General features: G+C 37.2%; 1 protein-coding gene across 3 annotated transcripts; it reads right to left on the bottom strand.

Annotated features, from left to right (window-relative positions):
* Nucleotides 1-27,175, bottom strand: LOC132911251 (calcium uptake protein 3, mitochondrial). 3 transcript variants are annotated; one of them, XM_060967769.1, is made up of 12 exons: nt 26,947-27,175; nt 11,115-11,250; nt 10,473-10,583; nt 6,911-6,958; nt 6,738-6,820; nt 5,806-5,868; nt 5,116-5,217; nt 4,235-4,363; nt 1,977-2,200; nt 1,470-1,627; nt 1,233-1,390; nt 1-585 (listed from the first exon to the last, which is right to left on the bottom strand). In XM_060967769.1, exons 1-12 carry the CDS (start codon nt 27,151-27,153, stop codon nt 517-519), a joined length of 1,488 nt encoding a protein of 495 aa, XP_060823752.1. In that variant the 5' UTR covers nt 27,154-27,175; the 3' UTR covers nt 1-516. The 3 variants fall into 3 exon arrangements, with proteins under 3 accessions (XP_060823752.1, XP_060823760.1, XP_060823770.1); XM_060967777.1 differs by lacking the exon at nt 5,116-5,217; XM_060967787.1 differs by lacking the exons at nt 5,116-5,217; nt 5,806-5,868 and having other exon boundaries at nt 26,947-27,174.
* Between the last annotated feature and the right edge of the window lie 643 nt (nt 27,176-27,818).

Raw genomic sequence — 27,818 nt, 5'->3', positions numbered from 1 at the left:
TTAAGAAAATGAGTGGTGGTTGTTTACTATAATTATTTATATGATACATTCTGCTTTGTTATACACAGAAAGATGGTAATACTAATTTCAATCAATTTGGTAGCTTATTTCGTATAGAATGACTCAACGGTGCATCTAAATCCACATATTAAATATGTAAGATTGTGCATCGAAGAGTCTTTAATTTAAAGATAAATATACTGTTTAAATTTGATAAATGTTATCTGTTAGCACTAGTGAATTTTGATCGTTTATAATATATCACACAAAAAAATAATATAATAATAAATCACATAAATAGAAAAACTCAATAAGATACGTAAAGACTAAATAGAGGTAGAGATTCTGAGTTATAAGTATGTTTCAGTCGGTGACTGAATAATTATCACAATGGTATTGTACTAACGAAGTGGAACTAGAACTTAAAAAAACGTTGAAACTTCAATGGCACTTGATATTCTTGAATGTTTAGTATCCGTATTCGCTTTTAGATTCATTTTCTCTGCTTAACGTCATTTAACGGGATTTCACTTCTTGCTTTACACACGAAGAAAATGCTTGCAAATGTTTATGTCGTCGTTGAGACTGTAAAATAAAACCAAACATAGGTAAACAATTATTTGTTAATCGCTACAAGCACAATGACTATTGAGGAAATTAACAACCAAAGGACTTGTAACAAGAAGGACACTCCTATTCTATCTTTCAGAAAAGTAAAACAATATTTCTTCGATACGTATTAATTTTTTTAAACAAGATATTCACCGTGTTACACAATTTTCGTGAGTGACTCTATATATGTATATTCATATTACGGTACAGTTGTATCTAATTATATTATGAAGTTGTGAATCTCATAACAGCGATTAGCTTCTATAAGAGTAGCTAATTCTCATTCGACGAGTTGAATATAATTTGGCATATATTATTTTTCACAATATTTCATTGTGTTGTGAATCTTGGTTCCGATTATTATTGTCAGAGAATGTGTTACTTTCTAAAAAATAGAAAAATTTGACGTCGCTTTTTGTCATAAGCCCCTCGATTATTATAAACATGCAAATTACGTTCCTACTATTTCGCAGCCTTTAAAATTGTCTCTTACGTTGTCAACAAAGTTTGCATTTAATTTTACTTAGACCAATGTTAACAGTGATGTACGTGAGACATTTATTGCCAAGTACAATTTGGAGGTACAAAAATGCAGGTAACTAATTTTTCAATCGGTTTACCTTGAAACCTCTGTGTAGCCGATCCTTCATAATCGCTATAAACTCCTTGTAGGATAACTGACCATCACCATCCTCGTCAAAAAGTGCAAAGACAGTATCGATAATATGTTCGCTAAGTATACTACCTGTACAGATTTTCACAGCACGTTGGAATTCATCTGAAAAGAGAAACGCAGTAATGTACCTTTAACGATAATATATACCTAAATTTCTTTCACAATGAATATATCTTGAAACCTTTCGATATTGGGTGATCCGCCAGAGTGTACATTCGCATGGCGATTGAAAAGTCATCGAGGTTGTTCAAAAATTGATAAAAACGACGAAATTCATCGAACGTAATACCGATTTGAAGATGCGAGTTTATTAATATTCTATCCAAATATTTATCGTATCTGTAACAATAGAATATATGCATAAATTTAGCCATTTGAAATGTCAAAAAATTAAAGAAGTAATTTAAGAAGATGAATCGATCACCGGTACAAATACTAGGCATTTAATTCTATATTTTGTCAGTTCTACTAAATGAAATTTGTACGAATTTCCAAAATTCACAGTTACTTTTAACTTTTCTTTTGTAATTTTCCATTCGTTTCATCACAAGTTTTTAACGAAAAATCCCCATTGCACGTGTAACGAGATGGAATTTTAGAAACGAAACTTTTACGAACCACCTTCTTATTTAACCAATTTATTTGAAGCAACGCGTGTGAGGACAAAATCGGAAAAAGGAAAACGTACTCTTCGGTATCGAGATGCGTATATCGTAGCAAAATTTTCGCAAAATCTATCTCGGAGATAATATCACGGCCTTTGCTGAATTCGTGAAATTCGAGCTCTAGAACTTCTTGCTGCAGGTTTTCCATGAAACACTTGAAATTTTCGTATTTCAGCTCGTTGGTTCCATCCTTTCCAAAGAAGTGTACCATCAGAGTGGTATCGATCGCGTGTCGTCGTTGCAAGCCCTGAAAATAATATTATCATAGTCAGTAGTGTCCAATTTCTAATAGTGTCTTATACAACGATTTTTTTTATAATTTTTTTTATCTTCACGTTTTCTTGTTTCAAGATTCGACAAATTCCTTTTAATCGTCTCTTATTCGTAAATAGTATTCCTTTATAAAAACTTTTTAATAGTGCAATGATTTACAACTGTCTCTTCCAAAAAGCCTTTTGTATTTAAAACAAAATATACAGGGTGCGCCGTTAGAATTCGGACAGAATTCAATTTGTAGTTCCCACCATATTAGAATTCAGATGTTTGTGCTGATTGACTCTGAAGTTAGTTAAATATGTCAATAAGTCTTCTATAACCTCAAAATGACAGAACTCGTTAAGCAAAACCCGGAATACGATAGAAGAGCGGCGATTATAGAAAGTCTTCGCGCCGGGAGAACGCCGGTCGAAATTATAAAATTCTTTAGCTACCCAAGATCGACGGTATACGACATTGCTAAGAGATACGCAGCCTCAGAGTGGTTCGAGAAGGGTTCTCCTTCTCCGGCGAGAAAAGTTCAGCGTTGTCTCAAGTGAGGGCGACGTCATGCCTCCGCACTTCTTCCAAAAAGGCGAAAGAATCACAAAGGAGGTTTATTTGGAGGTCCTGAAGACAGTAATAAAGCCGTGGATGGAAATTACGGCTTCTGGAAGGCCGTATTTATTTCAACAAGATGGCGCACCTGCTCACACAAGTCATCTTGTTCAAAATTGGCTCTCTGACAATGTGGACATGTTTTGGTCGAAAGATTTCTGGCCTCCTAACAGTCCCGACCTAAACCCATTGGACTATTACGTGTGGGGCGTTATCGAGAGACAAACTAATAAATGCAGGCACCCCAACGTCAACTCCCTACGAGCTGCTATCGAGTCAGAATTCGCGACAATTAAACGCGACCAGTTGAAGTCAGCGTGCTCGCGCTTTAGAGCAAGAATAGAGCAGGTCATAGAGGCAGAGGGTGGTTACATAGAATAAAAGTTCTCAGCAAGGACCCTTTAAATGAGATATAACAACATTTTCATGTGTTTTTGTGTATTGACTTAAATAAACAACTTTCTGCACAAAACTTCTTTTGTCCGGATTCTAACGGCGCACCCTGTATATGTGCGACGTCCCTTCCGGTCTGACCGCCAAGGCCTACCCCTCGGTACACTGACTTGCAAGAAACCCAAGGAACCAGCATAAACCGAATCTTTTCAGCTTAACTTCGATTCACAGAAATATTTTCGATTTATGGATGGTCCTTTGAACAGTCATTAAGGTTTATTGCACTCTTGCTAATTACGGGGACTAAGACCAAGGACACCCATGAGTCATATCTGCAAAAGCCTTTCTCCTCGGATTTGTTTATTAACTTTGGCTATAACCAATGGGCATCGCGGATCGTGTGAACAACGAATCCGTGTCCTTGGTTCAGTAAGGGCACACCCACACCGAGCTTTCCTCCTAAGTAGTACGAGATGGGTCAGTCACTGTTCTTCTACTCCTCAGACAGTCAAGTAAACTGCTCTTCGACTACGCGCAGAGTCAAGTCATTACGCTCATCGGTCAAACACTACTCTTCAACAACGCGGAAGAGTCAAGTCATTACGTTCATCGGGCAGTCACGTTTACTAATCCAACACGGGATCGGCATTCAACGCGCTAACGACATCAACTCTCGGGTTAAACAGTGTACGGTCTGACGACATCAAAACATTTTCTGTATATGTTCCACGTGTTGTAATCGGGTGTAAATACATTTATATTTGATAATTGTAGACTACAGTTATTCCACCACAACCACCCTTATTGTCCTAACCGAAATAAGGGGATCGTCCTGCTCGCGGTGTCGATTCGTATATCGTAACGGGAATTTACGACTCCCATTGACGCACCTAACCGAGACGCGTCTCCCCGCGACTGGACGAATTAACAATATATATAAAAAATATCAAAAGAAAGAAATATGAAGATATATTTAGTTTGAGTTAGTTATTTCGAATATTGTATCGTATATTACTTGGTCATCGTTGATATATTGAACTTGAATCGCTTCAGGAGTTGTTTGCCTCTCCTTCAGAAGATCTAATTTTTCTTGGGTCTCGGTACCGTGACGTCCTCTCCAAGCATGGCTGAAAACTTTTTCCATCTGTAGGAACGAAAGAAAAAGATATTTAAATTTCTGTTTTTAAGATCTGTTTTATTATTCATCGTAAAACCTTGGCAGAAGAGTGTTATACACGCATGTAGGTATCGTTTTAGCTGAAATCAATGTTTACTTACCAAAAATTTACATTGAAATAATGGTCTAACAATTAGGATAACATATATTTTAGCAAACGTAAATGAAGGTATTCTAAAAGACATTTTATCTTATCTGCCGCTTTAACTTATTATTTTTTAGTTATTAAATTTAAGCCGTATGTAGCTGAATTTTGAGATTTAAGTGTCCAAGAAACGACGAACTATCGTAACTTTTTCAATGTCGCAGATAAAGCCGTCAGTTCTTAATTTTATTCGTAAATCGCGTCAACGTTTCGACCATACAAGTAACTCGTTGTATTAATAGAAATTTTGTGATTTTATTTTAAGGGTATTTTAAGTTTAACGAAGAATGTTATTAACAAAGTATCCCGACTTACGTTTAGAAGTTTTCTCTTGGTAATTTTTAGTAGGCATATTCACGAATAGAACCTAAACTTTAAATAATGTAATTTTTGTGTTACGAAGTCAACATTTCACAATCGTCACACAATTCGGTTTATCGTTAAATTATCAAATATATACTTGGAAGGATTTTATTTGTTAAAATTATAAAACAAATGCAGTAGGGAAATTCAAATTCACTCTGACAGTAGTCAAGCAGATAATCACGTGCATCTGCATAACTTAACAACTTACGTATGAATTCGAGACAATCTGATTTTTGTCATTGCGCTCTCGGGTGTTTCGAAGTTTTGGTTCGTAAACGAAATCTTCGCTCGGTGGCATTATACGTTTCAACTGACAAATACATCAAAAGGAGACATTAAAATATATCTGTAATAGGCACTTGTTTCGAATAAAAAATAAAGAAGATGAGTTAAGAAGCAACGTAAAAAACGTATACTTAAGCTTTTCGTGAACTGAAATAACGAAGCAGAATCACGAACCAAAGTGTAAATAAAAATAGCACGATAAAAAGAGATTAGGAACAAACGACAAATACAAATACATAAAACGTCGGAACGTAAAACAACTGAACGAAGTGGAGTTAGTTGACGATTTATTTAACTTAAGTTAAAAAATGAAATAATTAGTAATTAATTCAGCTTATGCATTCAAAATTAATCGATAAGAAAACATGGTGCAAAATTGTTTTTAGTTCGCTGATAACAGTTTTGTCTTGCGAATTATATTATCGTTTACGTTATTTAGAAAAGAATGTTAGGAGAGGGAATTAATAATATTATCAAGCAGGTTTGTTAGATGTCAAAGGCTAAACACGCTGTTCGAGTTACGATTACAAGCGCGCATAATGAGTCGCGCGATGATAATCAAGATTATGAATACCAGTTCAATTTACTCTTTCATGAACATGTTAAAACTCACTGCACATTTTGTTTCATCGTCGAGATGCCGATACTTCAGGTTACCACCAAGCAATCGTCGAATCTGTGAAAATTACAAACGCATCCGTGCAAACTGGCAAATTCTACTCTCGGTCGCATACTACGATCTTCTTCGTCTTCTAGATCGTGCGATTTTTCTGCGTTTCTGAGAACCCGCAATTTATTTTCGTAACGAGATCATTGATCGGATTGCTGTGAGTTTCTCTTCGTTGTATGCTTAATTCGAACATGTTAAATCTACATATAGCATTCGATATATTTATCTTGCTTTCTTATTTTCTGTTTCGTACGTTCGTTCGATTTAGCGAAAAATATAAAATCGTAATTTCAAGGTGAATTAGGAATTTAAAATGAATCTTTCATTCTATATAATTATCCTATTTGTTGCTGCCTGTGTACTTGTAATAGAAAGTTATAGATCATTCACATTTTTTTTAAAATTCCGTCTACGGAATTTTCTTATTGCTTCGTTTTAAAATCTTTGCTTCGACTTAAATTCAAACGAACAATTTGGTTTAAGGTAATACCATTTAATATTGTAAAAGCAAAAGGAGTAAACGTCGATCGCGCATCGTTTCGCGTTGATTTAATTTATGTGCAAGTTATCGTCGAATATTTTGTCTGTGAATCGTGAATTACGCGTTTATGGGAAAATTGCACTGGAAATATTGCAGAGACATAGCAAAAGAAACGTGTAACTTGAAAAGCTTACTTTGAACGTGCACTTTCTAACTGGCTTTAAACTTAGCTTGTTTTATTAAAAATTGAAATTTTATCTCTGCCGAAAAATATTTAATCGAAATAAATTTGAAACATTTTTATAGCACAAGTACAAACGCGAAAAAAAAATCGTGATAATTTATATAGCGGACTCGCGTAAGAAATGTGCAACTTAGCGAAGAATTATCTTACCACGAGAAATTCGGTTTTATCCACACGTTCGTTTCCATCCGTATCGAACATGTTGAACGCGATTCGGAAACCCGACGTAGGCTCTGCAATAAAAATTTTTGTTACGTCTTATTGAAAATACAGAATACCAAAAATTCATGAAAAATACGTATGTATTGTACGACGATACTTACTGATTAGGATCGATAAGAGGAAGAGATACTCCGTGTAAGATATAATTCCTGCGAGAACAAAGGAAAGAATTATTATTACGTGTACATACGTATCGTAAATTATTATTATAACACGATACTAAGCGTAAGACTCGAAACGTAATATTTCAATAAAGGAAAGTTCCAAGTTATCGTTTTGAAAACTTTATCAAATATCTATAGCTTTCATTTATCATTCCTATAGTCGATATTTATAATAGGATTTATTTAATTTTAACGATAAAATTTCCATAAAATAATCAATCATAGAAAATCTACTCGAAAACACACCGTACACAACTAGCATCAGCTAACAATCGGTCATTAATCATTACACAAAAATCCTAATCCCCGGTCTAATTGATTTTCAGTCATTAGCTAATCTCCGCGTTCGAATCTCATTCGGTTAAAATGACTTTTCGATCGTTAAATCGTTCGAACGTATACGAGGCGAAACAAGTCGGTCTGGTCAATCGGAAAGAAGCCGGGCCCCCAAGCGGGATTCATACCCATTTAAGAATAAATCCATTTATGGGAAAATGATGTATCGCGCGCGGACGGCCGGGTCTCTTCGTTTTGTTTACGGCGACACGACACAACGATAAAGTGCCGTACTAATTTCCACGATAATCGCGTTAACTCGTAATCTAAGCGTAACAGGTTGCCCTGAACCATGGTGGAGAAGAGGTAGCTGCGAACGGCATTAGATACGCCCCATAACGTTCTAGGCATTCCTCGGAACATCCCTTTTCTTGGTTTAAAGAAACGCCAAATAACTCAGGCTTTTAACGTCTCGCAGCGAGAAATACTACTTCCAAAGTTAAATTTTGATCTTCCAGTCAGACAGAACGCATCATCCTCGAAGCGTGTTTTCAGCTTCGTGGCGAACGATCGTGGAATCGATTTTATGTGCCATAAGCACTCCATAAAACGTTTTCACGACTACGAAAGCCGGAGGAAAGTTTACGAAGCGGAAAATGAAGAAAGTGAGTGGAAGGAAACGGTCGACGTTCACGATCCATTTCTCTTTTTATCGTCGTTGAATTGGAAATTTCCGATTAAAAGTCCCCCACGAATGAAGCTATTCGGCGAGTAAAGTCGGCGAACATCAGAAAAACTCTAAATAAAAGCTGACGCTTACAACGCAATGTCTTTCTCGTTGCATTGTTCTAGAAAGAGAAATTCCGTTTGGTGAAATTGATCTTTTCTTGGAAACGATCGTCGATTCTCGAAAGAAGAATTTTTCGGAGGCTATCGATGTTTGAAGAAACTTTTCGAACCGTTTATTCGATAAAATTGCTTCGTTGATGCGTATCTTCTTTTCTCAGAATTTATGCTTTCCACGCGATTCGATAACGGTGAATTATGTAAATTTCTTATGCAGGCAAACCAAAAAAATAAACACTCGGTAAACCGTTTGCTTTTGCAATGTATTCTCCATTTAGATCAATAGATCTCCGCCAAATTTCTATTCTCTACTTTCATTCGAATAGACGACGAAAAATATTACTTTGCTATTTTTCACGTAATTTCAAGCTCGTTTACGTACACTCGATAACGTTTCTTACATATTTATTATCGGCTTATACTCCCATAGTTACTGTTGGCGCGTATCGCACAGTTAAACTTCGCCACTCGTTTCTTCGAAGCTACGTTTCTACGAAGTAAATAAAGCGCCTTAAAAGTCGGACTCGTAGTTGCGTAAGCAACTTTCGCATTGTATCTTCATTCATACGGTTTCGCAACTCGTTGTCTATGAACAGAAAAAGAGTATACGTTTCTTCGCTGCTTAGCGCTACACACGCTTCGTGTATACTACTTTTGCGCGACTTCATTCATAAAATTCCACGATTCATTCCGATACGATGTACTACATACTTGGTGCGCGTTCGCGCAATAAGAAAGTTTAGTCCGTTTATTAGTCATGCGTCGAAATGGTTTCGAACAGCGAACGAACCGATATTTGTAACGCGATGTAGACGAGCGAGTTTTGTCGCGCGAGTGGTTCACAAGCGTTTTAGCATGAAATTATATGGGAAATACACGAGGCGCGAGCGGTTTCGTATAAATTTGTATACATTATATGGCTATCTATATTTGCATCTAGAGGCAGTAAGACACCTGTGTATCTCGTACAAAATGTAGCGCAACAAAAGGAGTAGCTCGCAAAAGTTATTGAACATATCGAACAGGAGTTAACGATTTACGAAAAGTTCGAAGCGAAACTGAAAATGAACGGCCAATTACTTGTTATATCGGTAAGCCTCGATATTCGATGCGATCGCTTTTAGCATTAACGTTGTATTTAGCATAATTGTAGCATGTTTAAGACAGTTATTCGTGCTGTACGATTTATATTTTATTTATCTGTATTATATTTTAATAAATGCATGTCCGTGATAAATGTCTCGTAATTTCTGTATACATTTTCAGATTGCTTTCATATTTCAAATTTTTTATTAACTCGAAGTTTTACATTAACTTTTCGAATAACGACGACGCTATAGTACCGACAAAATTCCAAAAAATGTCGTATAGCACACGTGATATGTTAATAAATGTTTCCTATAATACGTCGACGAAACAGATTAGGTCAGGGGCCTCGTATATTAGCCTATAAAATTCTGGGCTTACTAACACCGTGTTGGTAACACGTGAGCAACCATCGCATCGCGATGGTATGGAAGAAAAAAGAGAAAGTGGGATACACAGAGAGCGAGGGAACTCGTTTATTAGAGAGAAGTGTGAAACTGGCTCCATACGTGATTATTTGCATTTCCATTAGCGCGACAAACGTGCGGTGAACGCACAAAAAGGCAGGAAGAGGCTCGAACCAGCTGCACCAGGGACTCGTTAACGACGCGACGCAGCCCTGTTATTTCGATCGTCGCAAGTCGCAAGGGTGGCGGGATTAATTGCTGTACCGATCTCCGAGCCACGAAACCCGAGAACCTTGCGAGAGAGCAACTTCGAAATTTTTCACACGGGACGCGTCGAATCTAAATCGTTCGTGTCAAATTTTCAATTTCTTCGTCACTTTTCCACGCCACCTGCAACTAATAACTATCCTCGAGTCGAAATGTAAAATCACGCGATTGGTCTTTCCTCTCTAACACACGCGATATTATCGATAATAATATCGTATTTCTAATATCTCGATTTTTTCGCTGGTTTTATATAACTTGCAGGATGAAAATGAAAAGAAGTATCTTAATATGGAATGGTTGAAGAACGGATACCTACGATCTGGTATGATCGGAGATATAAAAACCTTTCGAAAATAGACGATAGATCCGTAATGTCTTTTAAGAAAGAAAAAGAGCATATAAATCTGAACGAATTTAATATTTACTGCAAGCTAAAATACATTCGGTCGCACATATACGAACGTTTCTATTCTCTAGAAATATTTCCATGCTTGAGAAACAGTCTCGAGGTTCGAAAGACACGTTCGTCGCCCGGTTCTGTACACAAACTAACGTCGTTAAAATTTCTTTCCCTCTAAGCAAGTGTAAAAATCAAGCGGTATTTTTTGACTGCTCACCTTTGTCCCGGAGATTTCTGAACATATGTGGATTTCCATGATGTAGCGAGGGGATGCTGTTTCTCATCACATCCAGCTCCATGTCAGTTAACTCGCGTCTCTTCAGCCTTGCTGAAATATCACCGAAATTTATTTATTTATATTATCGATCAAGGCGCCACGATTTCATCGCACTGTCGTTGTCGGTTTGCGCAAGGCTAAAGTGCATTAAAGAACCGTGACAGAAACGTACGAACGACGTATAAATTCGGATGCTTAGTGTTTGTTCTATTCGTAGACCGTAGAGCGACATACGTAAAAGTATCGAGATGGAAGGTCGATGAATTTTTTATTTTTGGAGTTCTGCAATTTTTATGTTTACGATTCTCTCGGCGAGTCTAAATTTATCGAAATCAAAGAGAAATAATTAGCCTTTATCTTGTTGAAGAGATAGTATACACATACCTATAGCACGTGTAAAGTAATATTTTGATTATTTAAACATTTTTTTCAAACGAATGTTAGATCATCACGATGGGACCGCGATTGTTAATGGTATTGATCGATAACAAGTTATTTTTCAGCAGTTGGTTTTCGATCTCGCAACTTATCGATTATCGCGAGTTATCATTTATAGGATTTGCGAATTTATTCGATACTCACGTCTGGGTTCAGATTCAACGACGCTGTCGAGGAAATCTTGAGGTGTCATATACAGTTGCCCGTCATATTCCACCGACGCAAATTTTATAAATCTTTGTTCCCTCATCGTCAACTTTACTACCTTCTCGTCCTCCTTCTGCGTGACAGAATAAAAAAGAAAAATAAACATCGATTTACGATCTTTGGCCTCTTTGCCTCACTTGCGACTACAAAATGTATTGTCGAATATGACACAATTTCCATTTCTGCTACCGCGTCTACTTACTTGGCAAGTTGCGCGACTAGTCGCAAGTGGAAAAAAGGCCTTCGAGTTACGTGCGTCGATTTTTGCTTTCATCTTTGCGTTTCTATAATTTAATACCATCTGGCGCTGTTTATAGATCCTTTATACGAGCATAAAATTTTATATTTATTTATACGAATATAATTTTTCAATACATACGGACGCGCATATATTTTGTGTTAAATTTTTGCGCCATATCGGCGACCTTGTTCGAAAGAACCTATTCATAGGTTCTAGCTCGCAAGTGTCATTAAGCTCTCTTCTTTAGCATCAAGCGTAATGGTCTTTTTTTACGATATCTTTCTATTTATGCATACACACGTACATATGGTATTTGACGATTCATTGATTTCATAAAATTCCAATCCATTTATTTTAATTTATCAAATCATAAAATCGTTTGTAAAATCACACTGTTCGATCGAACTTTGCTCGTACAGTACGATAGGTACTCGAACGTTAAATATACAAGTATCTACTCGAGTTCTTACTTCACTGCACCGCGGTAATGCGACACACAATAGCTAAAATTACATGTTTCTGTAGCTGGTACGATCAAATATTATCAGTGAACTATCGAGGAATAAGAATAATTTCAAAGAACATCCATTTTTTAGTTGTTCCTTTTGCCTGCGAAAGAAACAACATTTTTGGCAACTACTTATTTAAAAAGAATTACTATCCAATTCAGGAGTTAGCTTACTGAATCTGTCCAAAAAGTCTATGTTACTTTGCAATTGTAATTGATAAATACTCGGGAAAAATCGTTGATTTTAAAAGGATCGTTTACGTCCTGATTTTGCTTTCAAAATAACTGCACGATTAGAAGATTGATCGACATGTAATCGGAGTAAACTTATTTAAAAAGAATTACTATGGAATTCAGGAGTTAGCTCGCTGAATCTGTCCCAAAGATCTATTTTACTTTGCAATTGTAATCGATAAATACTCGGGAAAAATCCTTGATCCTAAAAGGATCGTTTACGTCCTGGTTTTGCTTTCAAAATAACTGTACGATTAGAAGATTGATCGGCATGTAATCGGAATAAAATTATTTAAAAAGAATTACTATCGAATTCAGGAGTTAGCTCGCTGAATCTGTCCCAAAAATCTATGTTACTTTGCAATTGTAAATGATAAATACTCGGGAAAAATCGTTGATTCTGAGAGGATCGTTCACGTCCTGGTTTTGCTTTCAAAATAACTGCACGATTAGAAGATTGATCGGCATGTAATCGGAGTAAACTTATTTAAAAAGAATTACTATGGAATTCAGGAGTTAGCTCGCTGAATCTGTCCCAAAAATCTATGTTACTTTGCAATTGTAATCGATAAATACTCGGGAAAAATCGTCGATTTTAAAAGGATCGTTTACGTCCTGGTTTTGTTTTCAAAATAACTGTACGATTAGAAGATCGTTCGGCATGTAATCGGAATAAACTTATTTAAAAAGAATTACTATGGAATTCAGGAGTTAGCTCACTGAATCTGTCCCAAAAATTTATGTTACTTTGCAATTGTAAATGATAAATACTCGGGAAAAATCGTTGATTTTAAAAGGATCGTTTACGTCCTGGTTTTGCTTTCAAAATAACTGTACGATTAGAAGATTGATCGGCATGTAATCGGAATAAACTTATTCAAAAAGAATTACTATGGAATTCAGGAGTTAGCTCACTGAATCTGTCCAAAAATCTATGTTACTTTGCAATTGTAATTGATAAATACTCGGGAAAAATCGTTGATTCTGAGAGGATCATTTACGTCCTGGTTTTGCTTTCAAAATAACTGTACGATTAGAAGATTGATCGACATGTAATCGAAATAAACTTATTTAAAAAGAATTACTATGGAATTCAGGAGTTAGCTCACTGAATCTGTCCCAAAACGTCTATGTTACTTTGCAACTGTAATCGATAAATACTCGGGAAAAATCGTTGATTTTAAAAGGATCGTTCACGTCCTGGTTTTGCTTTCAAAATAACTGCACAATTAGAAGATTGATCGGTATGCAATCGGAATAAAAGAATTTCTTTCTACCGCATTTCGTGAAACGTTTAATATCGCGCTTAGGACAAACACGCAAGTACATGCCGTGAAATTCAAACATCTTCCGTATCCTTACGATCTGTAATTTCGTGATTAAACCGATTATGAGACATATATGAAACATCGATAGAATTCAACACTTACGCTGTATAAGCATTTTTCGTTCCGTCTCGCTATCTTTGAAGCGATAGTTTACTACTTACACAAAGTAATTGTATAATTTAGAATATCCTTAAATCGTGTATCGTTTAATAAAAAGCTGAAATTCACAAGTTTATTGCATCACTTATTGCACATAAATCAATTGTCTACAGTATACCTACATGTAATCTATGAAATACTTCTTTGTTCAGATTAATAGCTTTGATATTGCAAACGTTACTTGGACAGCTTAAAGATTATAGACTTAACTCTACGGATACAAGAAGGCAGTTCTAATCTTAAAATATGTATGAAATACGTTGCGATCCTCGTGTCATACGACGATATTGCTTCAGAGAAAAGATCATCTACCGCCCACACCGATTCTGAATTTATTTGCATAATACACTATTATTCGATAGCCTTACAAATCGTCAAATTACATACAAAATAAAAGTATCTACGTCTAATTCCAAATTAGAATCGAACGCTTGTACGCATACCGCGTGCAATAGAAAACACGATAATTATCTAAGTATTTATTTTTAAGCGTCTATCCGATATTCGTTTACCAACAAAATGAATAAATTTCGACTTTAAAATATCAGAATTATTTTGATATTCCTATAAATATATTATCAGGGACGAAATATTTACAAATAAAATAAGCCATCCTGCCAAGTATATCATCGTGCCGAAATCCGTACTCTTAAATATCCTTTTTGGAAAAAAGAAATTGCACGCTGTACGATACCACATTGAAAGAGAGTGCGATTTTACCCATAAATACCGTACTTCGTTTTCTAGCTACACGTAGGAAATTCCAGTATGTCGGAGACCACAAATGGGTCTCCGCTTCAGCACGATTCCATTGTTGCTCGCGAGAGCCACTAGAGGTTAACAAACTATCGATACGCGGCTGGAACACGACTATGAAAGATTGTCGAATTTCTAAAAGGGCGAGGCCCTTTTGTTGGCTCGCTTCGTGGGAGCCTGTACGCCCACTTAGTGGCCGGTTACTCTCCTCCCAGCTATCTGCTTACCTACGTTCAGGCAATATGCGTATTTCGCGACGTAAGCTGCAGTTAAGCCTTAAAGGTTATGCACACAATTCTCGTGTAACGACGTGAATTTGCGATCTCACCGGTGCAGATTGAATCGTTCATTCTGTAGACGCGAAATTGCTGGAACGTGGCGACCCGGCGACGCGGCGCCCCGTTCCAAGAGTCAAGTTTCAGGACAACTGATTATGAGTTATTGTCAGCATCCATTCAATCTCTGCAACCTTTTCTTTTTTTCCCTTTTGATTGCACCAGTCGTACAAGAGTTAAACAGCGTCTTTTGCACGTATAAGTTATTTCGTTGCTTAGAAATTATGAGCGTAATAGTAAGAAATTGGGTGTATTATTCTTTGTAATTTACGTTGTTGCGTGTTGACTATGCGCGTTCTAATATATCGTTGTTCGTTTCTATTCAAAGCACATTCGCTTCGTCGTCGCATCTCGAACTATACCGAGCACGATATAGTTTACCGCGCGTACCGTTCTGCGAACACGTTCCTCTGCGATTTAAAAGCAGAATATCAACACGGTGCCTTGGTTCGTATCGATATCGTTACATCACACGTTTGTCATTATCCGCGTGAAACGGATCCTTGGCTTATTTATAGGCGAGCTGCTTGAAGGATGTTTGGCCGACGCTCTCGTTTTTCGTTGCATTTCCATAAGCATGAATCTCGGTCTGACCGTAAATCAGCCTCTTTTTCTGCGACAAATCGTTTTTACAATGGTCCGTACCCGTGATAGTAGCTTCCCGTTACCGATCGAAATTATCTGGCGAGGTAACTCGAAGATTCATGCGTACACGCAAGCAGTTTATTTTTCTATTTTTTTTTATTCTTTTATTTTTTTTTTTTTTTTGCTAAAAGGCACACCCATTAAGTGTGAATTTATAGAAATAAAAATGGCATCGTTAATTCAGCCGTCTGTTATGTCTTGTTCGTGAGTAGCGCTCGTTTTCCTACATGTATGTAAATCTGATAATCGTATTTTCAATAAAATCATTTTATTGCAATGTACCCGGTATCCCGCTTATAATTATTCGTATAATTACGCGACCCAGGGAAAGTAACGATTATACGTTCCGTACGAAATGCGTGTATTAATTTTTACTGTTTCGCCCAACGAGATTTATAGTTATAGCCAGTGTACGTGTATAATAGTGCGGTTATCGATGGCAATTTCAGCAAATAAACAATAAAAGAAAATGCATATCTCTGTGTCCATTTAGTCGTTCCTTTTACAGTTTGTACGCAAGTGTCTGAAAGATATGTGCTTTCTATTTCTTTTTTTCCTCTTAATAACAACCTTCGATTTCGATGGCTTTGAAATACGTTGACTCACGGAAGTATTCCAACGTTCGTAGACACCTTTCGCGAATATATTACGTCAGCTGTACGAAACATCATCGGTTCTGTGACGAGAACCGACTGTCGCGATTATCACGATCAAATTTGAAACAAAGTGAAAAACGATACAGTGGTTGCAAAAGGTATTTGCACATCGTTGTGTCATATCGTAATATTTATATGCTATTTATTTATACGACTGAAATATTCTAAGCATATCTGAATCATTTTACGCACAGGGGATGACTCGATTAAACGCCGGAGATAGATACACACGTGCGATCTCGTTCGTTAATTCTGATTGTAAGCATGGAAAAATATTGACATATTCAACTATATAGTGATGTAAGTTTTCCACTAAAACTGCAAATATTGGTTTGGCTTGCTCTCAGCGAATCGTAAGTCGCTGTTGAGAATGCTAATATTTTCTGACGTTTAACATGTTTCCATAAACCTCTCACTGCTTCAAGAAGCATCGCGCTGTCTATAAACCGTTAAACTTCAAAAACCATTACGCAACCGAAGTTTACTTCCTCGAGACAGCTGGTATCTACCGCTACGATAACTTTTCAAGGAACTCCAACCAACAGCACAGTATCCTTTGTGATTGTTCTATAAATGGCACTAATTGATCTTTGAAATTCCTAATTAACAACATCGCTTTGAAAAGACCAAAGTTATACAACGAAGAATGGTAGAAAATGGTTAAAATTTTTCGCGCATCTCTAAAGTGTTAGCAAGGCGTCGCACTATCGTCTCAAGAGATCCAGGGGTTTTCGATTATGTTATACCAAAATACTATAACAAGCACGGCATCGTATACGTGTTCGTAGACGTATTTTTGCAACTGAAAATTTTGCTAAAAACACATAGATGTTTGATTCTGAAAACAAATAACGAGACAGGAAAAGTATTCGGAGCGTAAAAGAATCTGAAGATAGTTTTCCTGTAGAAAGTCAAGGTACGATTTAAATACGATTATATCTCTATTTTATTTTATCTCCGACGTTCGCGTTTTTCACGACCATCGAAAAGTCAGCGTCTTCGCGCGCACGAGTGTTTCTAAATTCGTATCTTTAAAGCGTGTTAATCCTTTGCCAAGGTCAATGATGGGACGAAGTCGTCGGTAGAGCTCGAAAATTCTTACGAAATAACCTTTGCTCCACCGTATCCAGGCACACGATCTCACAATTCCTCGTTCAGGAATACGTGAGCGACAGAGGAAGCTGAAATCATGGGGGAAAGATATTTCCGCGAGAATGAATTTACGCTACAACACACCCATAAATCGCCTCCTTTTCTTTTCCGTGGTTAATGCGCGCGGCACCGCCGATTTATGGGATACCGAACGCCGTTAGGTCTAATCTTCTCGTTAGAGAAGAGGCCGAAAAGCATGGAAGGTGCCGGTGCCCCTTTGTACAAATTGCTACCGAATGAACCAGAGGCCAGGGACCACCGTAGTACCACGTCGTTTTGGAAATTGGGTCTGTTGTAACGTGGCCAGGTAAATGAAATTCTTCGTCTGTTTTTATTCGGCCCCACCAACAATCGTTTGAAAAACGAAACATCTATCTTCTTGTCGTGTCTTGTTCGAGTCGATTCTTCCACTCGCGTTTGAATTTCACTAGATTTTATTCCGTGGGTCACCATGTGAAAGCGAGTCTACCGATCGTGAGATCTTATCTGCTAGCGATTTATCGGAATCTATGGAATCGCGGTATTGTTCGATCGTAATAATAAATTTGTACACGCGTATTCGTTAGTTACAACTATCCTAAAGGTTAAATTCGCGGGCCAGTGCGTAGGATAAATGGGGTATCTTGCGTTATACGGCGGGCTGAATTATGCTCGTAGTAGCGTAAATCAAAATTTCCAGAATTTGAATGTAGTCACGTATTTTATTTCTTAGAAGCGTCGTTTCTTTACATTCCTAACCGATTAAGTTGTAATTTAATTTCCTTAGAATTAATGACTATAATTATAAACATACAAACAACGCTATCTTACAGGAAATAGCAGCGGATGAAGTAAAAAAATAATAAGATACTAATGGATAATTGACGCTTAAATTTATGACTTTTTCAATAGACGATCTTACAACTTCCGCGTACTTACATTCTTAGGTTTATTTCAAACTGTACTAACGATGATCGTAATAATCGTATTACGTGTACAATCTCTCGTATAACGTACGAAATCTTAATATTTTTAAATTTAAGCAACGAACTCGATCTTTGCTCGCAGCAGGTAAACGAAACGATGCACCATTTTGTATTTGTCTATCGTATGTGGATGATTACGCGTGATATAAAAACGTTGTACAAGTCGTGTATTACACTATAACGGTCAAATATGTAGAACTTCCGTAAAAGGGGCAGTTGATGTTAACCGTAGTTGGAATAGAAACGCATTTATCGAGTATTTTGATCGACGACAAAAAGAAATAGTTTCTACTTAAATGTACGTTTAATACATTCGTCGAAGACCACGTGATACTAATACTCGAGCGTAATAAATCTAAGGCGTGATTTCGATTTAATAAAAGCACGCAAAGAATCGAATTTCTATCTTACACCGATGTATTATAGACGAGTTCGTTGGGTCATCTTGGAATCATCTCTGGTTTTTATTACAAAAATACCGGCGCGTGTAAAAAACTAATCGAAGTCCGCGGAAAGAGAAAAATAACATCTCGTAAATCATCGATTACCGATCCCATTTACTCTAAACCCTGCCGCTTATTCCAGAGATGAAAGTTACGAGATTAGATCCGCCAGCGCAAAGAGAGGCAGCAAGAAACCGAACGATACCCAGTAACGAGGTACACATCGATATTTACAGGCTTTCGCGCGCGCTAATTTTCCTAGATCGTTTGGCGTAAACGTGCATGAAAGAACACTCTGATTTATAAATGTTTTTATTCGAGTTTATAATTGTCCACCTTGTCCACCGACCTAACGAGCAACGGCGACGACTGTCAGGAAGCGAAGAAGCGAGCACGACGAGAAGAACATCGATCGCTCGAATCTCAAAGCGATGGATCCGCGACCACGGGGGAGCTTCAAATTAGCTATGTACACAGTGTATCACCTATCACTGTTATTAACCCAATTTTTCACCCAGGCAACCGGTTCTTCGCGTTTTCCTGGAATCAAATATAATGTCCGTCTTGTTCGGACGTTGAACGATGATTACGCCGACGCCGCTACCAGAACGAGACGCGGTGTTAATTTAACCCGAGATCACGCTCAGCCCGATCAATATTCCGGCCAAGTTGGTTCGTATCTTCGTAGATGCGTGATGCCGCGTTAACTAACGTCTGTTGGCACGTCCTTGCGTGTCTACCGGATCCAAGGGGTGTTAGGCTGGCATGTTAGCGGCCCAGGGTAATGACAGGCGCGGTGAACATTATGCTAAGTGCGAGGCATCCGACTTTTCTTTTTTTTTTTTTTTTACTCTTCCGTGGACCCTGAACGTTCTCTTTTTTCGACATGTTGCTGCCAGTGTGGTGTGATTAAGGCCCGTTTCATCTGCACCCGTAAACGATCCCCTCTTTATCCTCACCCTTGCCCCTTCTTCATCGGTTGACCTCATCTCCGCTTCACCGTTCGCCTTCCTCGGTTGTTATAGTTTTCAATAAAGGAGGAACACGCGACCAGAATCGCTATTTCGCAGCAACAATTTTGTGCGAATCGCCTAAGGCAGCATTTCCTGTAAGAGCGTCTAGCATGTAGATTACGCGTTCGGTTCTTTCGGTTAGACGCAACGCGCCTGTATACCGTGTACGTTCTACGAGCTTGAAACGCGTCTTCCTCTATTTTTCCAAAAGTTTGGACACGCGTAAAAAGCGTTCTCAAATTTTCACGCAATTTTATTCGTCAATTTTGATATTTACCGATACCGATAACGCGTACTCTTTCTTCCTCGCATTAGGCTGTTTCCTTCGTTTACCTTATTTATAGTATTTCAATTGACGTTATGCCAGTAATGGTGTTTCTCGTGACACCTTTTATTCAGAGTTATTACGTCTATGCTCTTAATTGCTGTTTACAAGGAATTCGAGGTTCGATGTAGCTCGTATAGATCGTAATGGTGAATTAAGATACCTTTCGAAACTAGGTTAACTCTTCCTTAACTCTAGTTAACTCTTCCAGTTTCTTTTCAGACGAAGAGACAAATGGACGATAACCACCGTTCTTGGCTAAAGTCTCGACCAACTCGTTCGAACGCGGATACGTGGCTACCAGCGACAAAAACCGATCGACAGGTCGATGAGTGTTGGCATCGAAAAGCCTGTCGATAAGGTTCCGGCAACTAAAGTGGACAGCGGAATAATCGACGCCTCTCGAGTCTCGTATCGTTCTCTTCGTCTCGAGAATGTCACGCAACAACAACTGGGGTGGCCGACAACATCTACGGTCAAACGTCGGCGCGGACGTTGAAAAGGAAAGTATACGCGACCGATCGCAAACCACGTGGATGGCAAACACCTGCCTACCATCGATGCAGCAACGCGCGCGGCTCGTCTCGGTGCATAATGCAACGGTGATTACGGATCTTACGGCGAAGCACGGTGGCATGGCGCCGAGATTGCAGCAGGAAATTGAAATCAGATAACAGACCAGCGTCCAACCAGTATCTTCTTCTCGCTGCGTATTTGCATACGCATGTTTAGATATGAAAATTTCATTGTCGAATCCTACGCCTTTACCCCGGCGATTTTACTATCTACTTTTTGTTACGAATATCGAGTACATAGTAGTTAATGACGATAACGATTGCATATCTCTATACCTATCAATTTGATACGGTTAAACTGATTTGCTTCTCGGCGGTGACGGTGTTTTCATTTTCCAACGAATGCGATACGAATATTTACGACGCGAGGCGAGGATTTGTGCTATCGATGATTTGCTCGAGCAGCCGAAGAATCCAGAAGGATAAGATCACGATCATGATCATCGTCAGACGTATACTTTGAGAAACATATTCGCAGAAATAAAACCTGAATGGAGATTTATATCGCGCGTTAAACGTCGTTACGAGTACTTTATCTTGTATATTAATATATAATATATATTCTTACGTACTGTAATATATTTCTACGTTTTTCTTCGCGTTCGAGTTTCTAATAATCGCTTGATTTTTATACACGTGTATGAATATTATGTTATATACGTATATGGAAAATTGAAACGTATAGAATGTTAGAAAGCGCGTTAATAAGCGTAGCTTATTATAGAAGTACGAATTACGATTAAATAATGTTTGGCGGTAGCCTGAGTTATTTGTTTGCTTACCACTTGCTAAGTCAACTTTCTTTCTCGAAATAATTTAAAGCTATTTATTTTACTACAGTTATTTATATAACAAACCGAGCTATTTATGTTATTACAGCTATTTATATAACGATCTAAACTACGCACGATCGAAACTACATTTCATCGGATCATTTAAAGATACTTGGGTGAAAAAGGGCCCAAGAGAAATCTTTGATCAGCATCGATGTCTCGTAAAACGGTTCGCGGTTCACTGAATCACGCCTAGTAAACTAATGAACTTAGATTTATAGGCGCGTAAAGTCGACCGGTGGTCCAAACGATTCTAATCCTAGCAAGGTTTAAGTTAGTTTAATCGATCGCAAAGACACAGTTCCAAGAGTACGCGCAGTTTCGGTTCATGTTTAAACTCTATAAATTTAACGTTTATAAAATTACACGTCTCCTTACGAAATATTAATGGCTAACCACCGCTATTAATCAACATTTCTTATCCGAGAAAATTATATTTTTTACCCGATACACAGGATAGAAAGTGGAACGTGAAATATCTTGAGATTCTTAAACGGTCTGCGATGAGATTGCCTTTATTACAGCCTCGCCCGTGAAAAACCAATGCGTTTATATCTTTACGATCATAATTTTATGGTTTCACGCTGAAAAGCCAATATCAACATTCACCTTTTAACGAATGTGTCTTTAATGCACTCTAAAATCCGCGTTAGAAAATTACCTTCCAACAAAATTTTTACGCGCCTCTTTAAATCATTTCTATCCAATTTATTCACCCATTTTCTTCCACCGTTATTTCAATCATTGCACCAGTTTCTCCAATTTTTTCATTTCTATCGAATTTATCCCGTTACGTTCATGTCGTAAATTTTTCAACGTTTAAACCTAAAATATTCTTTATACGTCGTTTAATCTAAACGGAATGCTCGTTCGAACAATTTTATCGTTTGGTAATACGTCCAATTTGAGGAGCTTCGACACGCTAGATAAGTTGAACGCGTTCGCGAAAGAAATTTATATTCAGGGACGAATTGATCCAGTGGTCGTTGGGGATGTTTCGTATCAACCAGATGTGCCATAAGAACAAAATTATCGCGCGGAACGTGTCAACGTCGTTGTTACAATTTATACGCGATATTTGCAAATGCTCCTTTTATACCTATCGTCGGTTTCATAGCACGTTTATAAGGTTTAACATTCATGCGTATAAAACTCGAGGAAATTAGTTTTTAGCAATTGCCAATTGGAAAAATATACGCGACTCGTTCTTGGAAGAATTTCTGCAGTTGTATAATTCCTATATCAACTCATTTCCTTTATCCCTTTTATATCGAATTCTTCGGCTCTTTTCTGTAAACGTTATCTTTTTGTTCTTTCGAAAGACGCATCAAATTTCGTTCTCTTCTACGTTATTATTCACGCGCATATTTATACGAGTGTCATCGGATCTGAATAGTTCGATACCGCGTTCAACTCGCTTACAAATCCTTTAAGGAACGTAGCTCGCTTATCAATATCTCTTGGCGCCTGGTGAATTAGTACGGTACTTCTATGTGAATCTTATTTTTAATTAACAGCACTTGAGATAATTTTACGGAATGGGACTGGTAATAATCAATGCAGATATACGATCGGCAAAATACGGTATGATATCAAAATTAAGAGATTACGTCACGCGAGCTCGCGAGAAAATCAGGTTCACCTTCGCGAGCAAATACTCGGGTATCCATTACAACGCGAAGGCTCATAATGGTCCATCTGATAAACGAATTCCAATTATATGACCATATCAGCACGGATCTCGCGGAATTTCTCTTTATGGGGTTTAACCTTCTATTTATGACTATTCTTCGATGTCGCTCGTTCGACCAAGAACAAGAAGATAACGCGTCTATAGGAGTTCAGTTCGATCTGATGTAGTTTCCAGCGAAAATACGCCACAAGTACTTGTTCTTACGCGGACTTGCTACGCGGACTTGTTTCTACGTTTACGTAGAAGTTTGCGTTATTGTAACCTTCTAGTGCGCCTTTACAGATTTAATATAGCTCGACGCGGCAGTCTCAGTGACAAATCTTCTCGATATCTTCGACATCGAGCAACTGTTAACAGGTTCAAGGAGATATCAGCTTTGCTATTATTAGTTCTACTGACTCGTAGTGTGTTAAGCTTCGTATTAAAACTATTTATGTAGGAAAGTAACGGAATCAACGGTGAATACCGATCGAATTAATTAATAATCGGTAATTATAAATATTTATCGTCACTAGGTGTATTAGGTGTATAGAAATATTAGTCGTTCGATCGTCAATCATCGATTGCCAGGTATTAATCGAAATTTAACCATTGGCAATCAAAAGCTATTTGATACCAAGTCTGATACGACGCACAAGTATTAATTTCACTGAAGAATTTTAATAGTTAATCGCGATTAAGTAGCTTCCTTCTTTTTAACATTAACGATAAGCGATAACTGATAAATTCAAATATCGAAGAAACGATATTTCATATTCACCGATCTGTTATTTATATAATTTCCGATATTATTGACGTTATCTACTATAGTTTCGATAATCTTCCCTTTCTCGACAAGGACTAACATTAAACTTTCGCAAAGAATATTCCACGTACCTATAAATCAATTTGATCGTACGCATATCTCTCAACCCTACGCTTCATCGTCCACCCTACACTTGTCTCAAACAAATAGATGACAAAAGAAAGTGGATAAAGGAAAAAAAAGAAGACAGTAGAAACGAAGCATCCATCGTTACCTCTTTTTAATCGTGTTGTATTAGCAAGAAACACCAGGCCGCATTAAAATCTTCCTTTTCGTGTTTCAAAAACTTGGTAATTGGTTTTGACTCGGTAATCGACCTCTTAACAAATTGTACCTCATCCGACCGACTCTATCTTGCTTCTCATTATTCATCCTATCTTTTAATAATCAATTCCCTGCCAGCAGCAAGAAGCATAATCGTATCGAGATAGCTGGAGGGTAGAGGGATGGGAGGGGAGACGTACATAGCATAGCCAAGGTTCGCGAATAATCGCGAGTTCCAGGTGTGTTTCGCGATACACGTTCGACAGCTTGCGAAGCTTTATCGTTCGAAAATCATGATTTACGCCCGTATTGACTCTTAATTCCGGACGAGTTCCTCGAAACCGTATAAATCCTGTGTGGTAGCCGCGTATTATCGTCGAATCACCGTTGGCTAATCGAACCAGATGGAAAACGAGCATCAAATAGATCGCTAGCGGTATACGTAGCTACGTAGATCGTTATTTAAGCCACAAATTGAGTTCTTAGATTCGATGTAGACGAACGATGCAACGTTGTTGCGATTGGATACCGGGGGCAACTAGATAGCTCATAAATCTATCCAGTCGTTGGTCATAAACACACATAATGTTTTTGACGATGGGATGCGAATATTTATGCTTCTATGGGAAATTTAAACCAGCACGAATGTACAGAACGTATGTAACCTGCAGAAATGTACGAAATATCCAAACAAAGTATCTTTCATACTGTTAGTTTGTTTGGAAAGTTGCGAAATTGTAATAACTCGCGTAACACGCGATATATAATGAGAAGGAGAGAGATAGAGCTGTTAACGGTTTCACGACGAGCTGTCCAAGTATTATCATCATTCGGTTCGATGATACCTTTCGCGCGTTGGTTTCTCGCGTCTGCCGGAGCCATGTTCTGGATTATCACCAGATAGCGTATCTATCGATCGTTGTATCGCGATGCTGGAAACAGTCGCAACCAGGATCGAGGATAAACGATGCGGTCGGATCTTGGACGATTGGAGCGATAACGGCTGCCAGTCTGTGGCGTTCGCAGGACGCTTGTTCGGCTCCGTGATTTGTGAGTGTGCAACCACGGATCGAGCACAGATCTTCCCAAGATTCGCACTTGTTCTGCTAGACCGAAGGACGATCCATGTCCACGAGAGAACATGTGGCGGGAAATGTGTTACATCGACGCGTAAACGGGTTGTCTTCTACATCGCGTGATCTTGTTCGCTGTTCCGCTCAGGTTTTGAACTTTGGATCTATACTGGGTTACCTAGGGTTTCGAATAGCGTTAAATTAATCGCAGACTTGTATGATCGCTAGATTCGTCGGTATTCGTCCGATTAAGCGGTAGGTTTAGATAATGGAGTTTATTTACATGTTTTCGGCAAAAGTAAAGCTTTACTACAATGAATTTAAGAGAATGTAAAACTGTACACGTTGGATAAAGATCTTGCATGTATCTGTGCAATTAATCGTAATAATAATAATATTAAATTAATTATTAAATTAATAATAAAAAATGAAATTGAAAATAGAAGATTATAAAATGTAGGCCGTTACCACTAGACTTCTATAGACTTCTAAAAACGTGTTTGACTACTTAGTGCTATCGAGTTGTGTCGATCGCGTTTTTGCTTTTACGCGCGGAAAAGTATCGACTAGAAGTTTCTTGTAAACGCTAAGATTATATACTAATTGAACAGTAAATATGATAAAACATTGAATAGCGATATGAAAAAGTAATATTATTGGCAACTCAGATGTCAATGTCATGTCAAGTGCTAATTCTGACATTTTTTGACATTAAACATACCTCTTCTTGTAGTTACAGCTGTATTTAATATGTACTCAACTTTTTTGAAATAACACTATCTGCGTATACGAACCTATTTAATATTTTCCCAACTATCGAGTATTTATGTAAATCGTCGATATAACTTGTATAATCTCTTCGATTATAGTCGAAATATAAGAAAGTACGTACGTTAACGAAATTATATATGAATCTCTAACTACCGTAATTTTTCTTTATTAGAGATACAGAAACTTCTATATCCGCTATAAAGATCTTTACTCAAATTTATTCAATCGTAATTAACGTCTCCTTTATTCCTTTCGTTAGAAATGAAACATGTTAAAAACAACTTTGTTAAAATTCTATTTATCAAAATACGGTAAATATACATTTCTGTAAATATTTCCAAAATCATATAAATATTCGTATAAAAAAAATGTATTCAAATAAAGTTTTCTTCCTCCACCTATTTTTACATAATACTTTTGCATAATAATATCTACGTACGAACATATATCGTTATTCTAGTTTTTTCAGATTTTTATATCACCGTTTTCAGTAATTTATACTCGCTATTTACAAAATTTACATATTATAAGTATGTGTATTAAATTACAATATCTTTAAGATACTGTAAAAAGCAACGTCTTAAGTAAATAGGTCGAACATCGCATCGTTCAAACGATATTTGTGAAGTTCGCTTCGATATAAACAGAATCGAATTCTAACCTATAACCTGCAACGGTTATAACCTCAAATGTAAGTAACGCCTTGCGTAATATTCTTCCGGTCAAGGATCTTATCGATCACACAATAAAATTCAATCAAAGTGAATCTATTTTATTTGATGTCAGTGTCAAAACAATCATCGAGAAGTATCTAGAAGTAATATATTGAAGTCAAGTACAAAAACATTATCGATTCCTATAAACAAATTTCTTTCTACACTACTTTCGCTATATAAATCGATAACTTTTGTATTTCGAACAACGCGTGCATCGTTTAAATAAGAAAAGTATATTAATTGTACAAAATAATAAAACGAAAATGTGTATTTACAAACCTTTCGAACCTTGGCGTATACTGCGTCGGTTCGGAAATACTTGTAACCGCAATAAAGCGTAATAGAAGCTGTTGCAAACAATCCGGTTTTGAGACCCCATCTTTTCACTTCACTGTTATTATGCCACGAATTATAAGAACGTGCGACACCGCAAGAATGCCGTACAAACGATGATACTCGTCGTGACAACCTCACTACGTTCGCCATGTTCTCCGCTGGAGTCAAGAACGCGCGCATGCGCTGTGACCCTGTCGACAAATTCAGTTGCGCGCATTACGAAATTGAGAATGTGTTTTCGGATATTAAAGAATTTCTTCGATATTCCTGAATATTTGACTATTTAATAAAGCAATTTTTTTTAATACGGCTTATAATATCTAAAAAAATTTGAAACTTAACGGATTAATCAATTTTGTATCAAGATAATAAAATTCTACTATTACATCGTATTGCTTTTACTTGCATAGAAAGTATCGGAAAATTCTATTGTTTGTAACGATATTCTATTATTATTAATAGTATTATAAGCAATACTATTTACACTTTCGAGTTTTAAATTTAGCATTTTGTTAAGAAACACAATAGGAAGGGCGAGTTCATCTTTAAAGTACATTTGCGCCGTCGTGCTCTAATTACCGGAGAAACCGGAAAGAGATGTCGCAATCAAATTAATTAATGACCACGAATTTAATGACGATGAACTCTGAACGCAGATGTTTATACCGTTGATAAAATTATATAAAACCGTTAATAATAATTATAGTAACAAATAATTAATCCAGATATATTTTATTCCAAATTAATCAAACAATATTCGAAATAGAATTGGAAACGCAGAAAATATACAGCTAAGATCTAACATAATATTACTT

Source organism: Bombus pascuorum, chromosome 1, assembly GCF_905332965.1.
Source record: "Bombus pascuorum chromosome 1, iyBomPasc1.1, whole genome shotgun sequence".
NCBI classification, from domain to species: Eukaryota; Metazoa; Arthropoda; class Insecta; order Hymenoptera; family Apidae; genus Bombus; species Bombus pascuorum.
The sequence above is the reverse complement of the archived record's forward strand: the minus strand, read 5'-3'. Positions and strand labels throughout refer to the sequence as shown.